The sequence below is a fragment of the Arachis hypogaea genome, chromosome 19 (genome assembly GCF_003086295.3).
Source record: "Arachis hypogaea cultivar Tifrunner chromosome 19, arahy.Tifrunner.gnm2.J5K5, whole genome shotgun sequence".
In the NCBI taxonomy this organism is placed as follows: domain Eukaryota; kingdom Viridiplantae; phylum Streptophyta; class Magnoliopsida; order Fabales; family Fabaceae; genus Arachis; species Arachis hypogaea.
The window spans coordinates 143,757,792-143,764,463 of NC_092054.1; the positions used below are offsets into that span (position 1 = coordinate 143,757,792).

A 6,672-nucleotide genomic window follows, 5' to 3' on the forward strand; every position below is an offset into this window, starting at 1 on the left:
CCAAAATTGTTCTTCATATGGGTTCAGAAACCCTCTCGTTCACGCCTCTGAAGGTTTCAGTATTCTTTATCTTCTTCTCTCCTCTTCCTATCCTCTCTCTCTGTCTCTCTCTGCTCGATCTCTCTCATCTGTCTCACTGTGCGTCGCACGCAAGATCTCTCCCTCTCTCCTCTCTTGTCTCGCAATCGAGGTCATCGCCAGCGTTTCAACGTCTCGCGGCCTTCCCTGTGCTCCTCCTCGCCGGCAACAGAAGCACTCGTCGGATCGTCGTCGCTCGTCATCTTCTGGTTTCAAGTAATCGCCGTCACGAGTCGCCGTGGATCGTGGACTGTTGTAGGATCTTCACTTGCTTCGTCGCTCATCCTCTTCTAGGGTCGGGTCCTCTTCGTCACCCAGTCGCCCTTGGTAAGTCCACGCATCATCACTTCCCCTGTTCTCCCTTTCCCAGATTCCCTTCTCCCTGTATTTTGAGATGATGTTGAATTGGTAATCAATTAATTTGTTAGTGATTGAATCTTGAATTTGTTGCTATGTTGCTGAATAATCATCGAGTTTAATTTTTTTTTCTTTGCTAAAAATCATCAGAGTTGAATTTGTTACTAATTATCAGGGTTGTTGACTGATTATTTGATCTTGCCTAGCTTGTTGAATGATTATTTGATCTTTCTCAAGTTTCCGTATAAGTTCTGGCCAAGTGGATCCGAAAAGGAATTCTTCATATATGCTCACGAGTGACGAGGCTACTACACATTTTGGCAGGTTTTTTTTTGTAACTTCCCTCATTGGATGCCAGTTCATGTTTCCATAATGTAATTTAATACTGTGTTCTGTTTTGCTCTCTTTGTTTATCTTTTGTTTCTCTTGTCAATGAAACTTGAAGCTATTGTCATCTGATCTATTGATTAGGATTAGGGTGAATAGATAACAAACTTTACAATATATGTTCTATGTGAAATAGTTTACATATGAAATACTTTATCCCACATGGTTGAGCGCTAGTTGGATCATTTGATGCTGTTGGTTACTTAAAAATTTTTTGAACCATGTGGCCTCACAACTTAAGATTCTGGCTCTGCCACTGTTAATAGGACTCTCACCTAATGTTTTCTGGAATGTGCTTATGTTGATAATGCATCTTTGCTTCTCCGGATGAAGGCTTATGATTTGATTTCAATATGAAGCCATGGTGGGTACTGACTTCTTGTTGTAACAGGGCACTGGCCTGGTGGCGTTAGTGGAATGTTAGCAGGGGGTGCTGCTGCTGCGGCCGCTATGTATGGTGCTCACCATTTGACTCATGCTCATTATGGTCATCATCATGGGTTCTTTGGTCATGGGAAGTTTAAGAATGGGAAATTTAAGCATGGCAAATTCGGCAAGCGTTGGAAGCATGGCATGTTCAAGCGATGGAAGTGATACTGTGGCCAATATGGTGTATGGTCATGACTCATGAGGGTTGTATTCTGGGATGAATAATGTTTACTATTAGCAACTTAGTTTTTGTTGCAATGCATGCAATGAAATAGTTTAACACTATTTTGTCAATTGTTTTTGTTTTGCCTTTTGTGATTATGTGTGTGATTCCTGTATATATGTATATAAGAAAGCCATCTTCCTTGATGAGTTTGTCTTGTTTTCTTATGATTTTTTCGATTTTTCCCATTTACAACTGCTTCATGTTTGAGCAGTTCAGTAAATTTTACTGATAACCCTTCAAAGTCAAACACTGTTTACCTTTAACGCAATTTGACATGAATTTGGTGTATCTTTGCATTCAAAATGAAACACTTTTCACGGGTTATTCTGTTCGCATAAGTTAACATGAAAACTTATATCTAGATGTCAATCTACATTATCTTAAGTTGTGTTATGACTGTTATTAATTTATATATTTTTTGGTCATATGCGTTATATGGGTTCCTCATTTTAATAATTTAGTACATTCTTACATCAATTTATCTAGATAAAGATGTATAGAATTTTTTCCATGACAGGAGTTTATTATCCAAAGACCATTAAGGTAGAATGGCATCACAAAGATCATTGTGCTCAAATGCCACAAAGGACAAGATGATCAACTTCAACAAATAAATAAGGCATAAAAATAAAGGGCCAACATAATGAAATTAGAGGAAACACTCCCTGTAAGCCATTGTAGGCAAACTATTAGCTTGAATATCAGTGATACCGGAAGTGATCAAATACTTTCATATTCACAGAAACTCAGAAATTACCTGGCAATCATTATACTATTCCAAATAGTATATTCAGTTGAAAAACTAATCACCAGCATCAACTAAACCATCTTTTTTTATACATCTTTGGCATATTCTGTTGTAAAGTCGATCATTATTGTCACCATGTTCAGCTTCAAGATTTAAAATGTCATTGATTATAGCCTAATATGTTTCCTGACTCAATTTGCCATCAGCATTAACCAAAATGTATTGGAAATAAGGAAAGGAATACTGAAAGAATTGAAGGAAGTCTCTTTACCCAGGATAATACAATAATGAAAGCATGTCCATGTTCAACAATTTGCAAATCAAAGACACTAATTCCATTGAGAACAGGGTTATAAGTGTTAATTCTATTGCTACTTACGAATAACCAAATATAACTAATAATTTAAAGGAAGCTGATGGAGTGAATAGAATAGAGACCAAAGTAAGAAGAGGAGCAACAATCAATCTCTAAACCACCACAAAGCTTGAACGGAACTATGGTCTTATGCTTAAATAACCCTATTGGCAATGACAAAATCGTAATGAAGTCTAACATAAAAGCATGAATAAGTCTGACATATAGCAAAGAGAAGGCATGTGCTAATATCTGCTAAGTTCCATGTGTTTATCCAGAATTTTATTCAGATTCATACACAGTCAATAACTAATAACATGAGAAAGTATAAATTGGTACAATAAAAATACCAGGTTTTTGTGTTGAAATTAGAATGTTTCAGCAGAAAGAAAGAAAGAGGAATTAAGCTACTTTGAATAATACAATTTAGGAATTGATCAGCAATTCATCATATTGAGATTGTTTTCAACAAATCTATGACCTCATTCGTACTAATACTTAAGGTCAGTTACCATAGAATTAAAGAACAAATCACCCAAGAAGAACTACATGGCAATCATGAAAATTAAAACTTCTATGGATTTCAACTAAAGACCTAAATGATAAATAGCTATAACGAGTAATGTTTCTTTCAAGACTCGTAATATATACAAAATAATATAGTATTTGACAGGTCCTTGTGCGAAATTCAACTTGCCGCATATTCAGACAAGACATTGTTGTTTTCATGGAATCAATAAATTTTGAGGAATTAAGCTTACTAGAAAGGCCTACCAAAACGGCAATACATTTTCTGCATCTGTCACCTTCCTCAAGAAACATTATGCCAATAGCAGCACTCGATTCATCCTCTACAATGCCTTGATTGACTAAGTGTTCAAACCATTAACAATTTCTAGATTTAGATTGCTCACTCTTCCTGTGGAACCCGTAACTTCCATCCTGTTGCAAGAGGAATTATTATTTAGTAAACAAACACACAAGCCCCATATCCAGCACACAACTAAGACAGAAAAAACAAAATACTAGATTGTATAACAGAACTAAATTTCAATCACCAAAAGAGTATAAATTCATACATAGGCAATAGATACCTCGGCAAGTCACCACACATATCATTCCCTACCCCTCAACATCCACTAGATTCCTCCCAAAAAATACAAAACATATTAAGATACATACATGTGAATCTAAATATACATATGAGCTGAGTAACTTTACCTTTTTTCCCTGATCAGGCAGCATATTCAAAACTGAGCATAAATGAACTTTTAAGTATTTAAACAAAAGCTGCATCAACCAGCCCCTTCTCTCGGGTATAATCCAAATCACTCGACCTCCCACTTCCACTTCAAAATCCCAGAAAAAAAGAAAAAACCCCACTTGCACTAGAACTCCCACATCAAGAGGGAATGATCAAAATGCAAAGAAATATCCCTCAGAGCTAATAAATAAATAAGATAAAACAAAAGTAAAAGGAAAAATCTTCACTTCAAATCCCAACAGAGCTCAATTCATATATTAAAGATACTAATATTAGCTAATATGTATTGATTTTGAATCTATCTAATTATGATCAAATCAATCATAATGTCAAAATGGCATAATAATAAGCATCACTAGCGAAAAAATCATAAAACATAGAAGTAATAATGATGGTCAAGAAAACCCACCCTTAAAAATAAGAGTCCCGCTAGGGAGACAATAGGATATCTGTACAATGTATACAATGGGTTGTTTATATGGCCCAATATGAAATAAAATTAAAAATAACCCACATTTATTCTATATTCAAAAGGGATGTTCATTTTTTATGTTTAACAAAACCACATAATCCCTAATCCTAATTTTCATCCATTCCTCTAATCTCAACTGACGGTAACCCTATCCAGAACAGCTACCCAAAGTCGCCGCTGAACATCCCATCCCCGCGCCTCCACCCGACCTTGAACCTGCACCGACGGTGAACAGAACTGTAGCGCCATTGCCTCCTTCGCACGCGTCAACCCTCCCAGGCAGCAACCGATTCGCTCCCTTGCCGCTGCACGTCCTACCGCCGCAGGACCTGGAGCCTCCATCAGCGCCGACCCGAAGTGCACCGCCCATCCTTCCTACGCGCGCGTCGACCGTGCCTGGTGACAGCTATTTCGCTTGGCAAGGGAACTCTGGATCGGGTGTCTTTTGCAGCGCCAATAACACGGGTCGGGTGCGTGACCTGCGTCAGCCTGCGGGCTGGGTCCTGCTTCCGGGGTCCGCCAGTTGAAGCCGTGAGCACAGATTGTCGTCGACAACCCACGGTTAGTTGGCTAAATTCTGATTTTCATGGTCCCTTTTGTTGTTGCTTCTAGCTGTATGTATAGATTATGTTGCTGAGGTGCCTGATTGTTCATAGTTAAAACTTCAGCTGTTGCAATTTGAGTGAATTGGACCGTTTGGCATAATATGTTGGTGTAGATGGTTGCAATTGATGTACTGTTTGCGCACGAAGAGTCACAAAAGTTCGGTTTAAATATCATATTGTTTTTTTCCTTTCTCGCTATGTGGACCTTTACATGCAATGTGGGGTAATTTAGTTAACCTGCAGCGTGCTTTAGTTGACATTAATTAGATGGTTACATTATTATGTAATCGGATGGTTGGTTTTCATAGTCGATTTCTGCTTACTTGACTAAAGTTTTTTTTATTTTGGACGGGTTTTCCTCTTATGTAACTAAGCTTGGAATATAAGTCATGAGAAAGTAAATATGGTTACTTTGTGGACATTTGGAGAATTGATTTTCATGATCGTGAATGCCATTTTGATTTTATTATGTTGAAGGCTTGTTTGAATCTGTTGATGTTTGATGGTTTTTTTTTGTCTCTTTTTGTTTAGTAAACAAATGCATACATGATCAGAATTTTCTCATTAGATTATGTTGTTGAGGTGCCTCATTGTTCATAGTTAAAACTTCAGATGTTGCAATTTGATTGAATTGAACCGTACGGCCGTAGATGGTTGCAATTGATGTACTATTTCGCAGGAAGAGTCGCAAAAGTTCGGTTTAAATATCATAGTATTTTTTTTCTTTCTCGCTATGTGGACCTTTGCATGCAATGTAGGGTAATTTAGTTGACCTGCGGCGTTCTTTAGTTGACATTAATTGGATGGTTACTTTATTATGTAATCGGATGGTTGGTTTTCATAGTCAATTTTTTGCTTACTTGACTAATTTTTTTTTATCTTGGACGGGTTTTTCTCTTAAGCAACTAGGCTCAGAATATAAGTCATGAGAAAGTAAAGATGGTTATTCTGTAGACATATGGAGAGTTGATTTTCATGATCGTGAATGCCATTTTGATTTTATTATGTTGAAGGCTTGTTTGAATCGGGTGATGTTTGATGGGTTTTTTTTTTCTCTTTTTGTTAATTAAACAAATGCATGCATGATCATCAAACCAAGTTCTGATTTGAAATAGCAAGTCCTGGTTTTTTTACTGAAATCAATGCCTAATTTAATATCCATTGGTATGGTTGTTTTTTAGATGTAAACATTGCTTTCTTGGGCTGCCATGTTGTTGCATTGTGTGAAACTAATTTACCTTGATGATTTCTGTGTTTATAATTGGTTGAGCTGGTCTCGGATACCCATTAAATTCTTGCTGAGGGAATCCATTCTGTTTCTGAGGGAATTCTCTCTAATTTTTTACCAGGTTATATACCGAAGAGCATCTTGCACTGGGTTGCAGAGGACATAGTGAATAATTACCCAGTAACTACGTTCCAACTGTCCTGAATTCTGCAGTCGTCAAAGAAAAATCAGATGGGCAAATGACTTGAATTTGGTTAAGCATTGAATTCATGATCGTTAACTTTGAACAAAGTTCTTGTGATTTAAAGTAGGCTGCTTATGTTTTAGCGTAACGTTGAATTTGCTTGTTTGGCTAATGTACTGGTTAAAGTATTGGGAGTTTATTATGGGACAGTAGCAGGACGTAGTTGTGGTCGATCTTTTTACTTTTTGAATTCTTGTGACTCTGTTGATCTATAATTATTTAGGCATGACATAGTTACTAGTTAATCAAAATGAACATCCATGTTGTTTATGAAAATAA

At 36.9% G+C, this 6,672-nt stretch overlaps 1 protein-coding gene and 1 long non-coding RNA gene across 5 annotated transcripts; both read left to right on the plus strand.

The window, feature by feature from the left end:
- LOC112776648 (uncharacterized) lies at positions 1–1,620 on the plus strand. Of its 4 annotated transcripts, none has more exons than XR_003190093.3 (3): positions 1–405; positions 673–759; positions 1,214–1,620. XR_003190093.3 is itself a non-coding variant. In XM_025820876.2 (2 exons), the coding sequence occupies exons 1-2, from the start codon at positions 18–20 to the stop codon at positions 1,414–1,416; spliced, it is 591 nt and encodes a 196-aa protein (XP_025676661.1). In that variant the 5' UTR covers positions 2–17; the 3' UTR covers positions 1,417–1,620. The 4 variants fall into 4 exon arrangements, 1 of the variants encoding a protein (XP_025676661.1); XR_003190091.3 differs by having other exon boundaries at positions 2–405; positions 611–759; XR_003190090.3 differs by having other exon boundaries at positions 5–405; positions 642–759.
- Positions 1,621–3,944: 2,324 nt separating this feature from the next.
- Positions 3,945–6,672, plus strand: LOC140182004 (uncharacterized). The gene is made up of 2 exons (XR_011877768.1): positions 3,945–4,877; positions 6,271–6,672. It is a non-coding gene; the product is annotated as an uncharacterized lncRNA (long non-coding RNA).

What these genes read in the sequence shown, in the direction of transcription:
- LOC112776648 (XM_025820876.2), top strand. Translation starts at nt 18, where the DNA reads ATGGGTTCAGAAACCCTCTCGTTCACGCCTCTGAAGGTTTCAGTATTC. An exon ending in TCGTCACCCAGTCGCCCTTG is followed by an intron (nt 406 to 1,213) that starts GTAAGTCCACGC and finishes TTGTTGTAACAG; the next exon opens with GGCACTGGCCTGGTGGCGTT.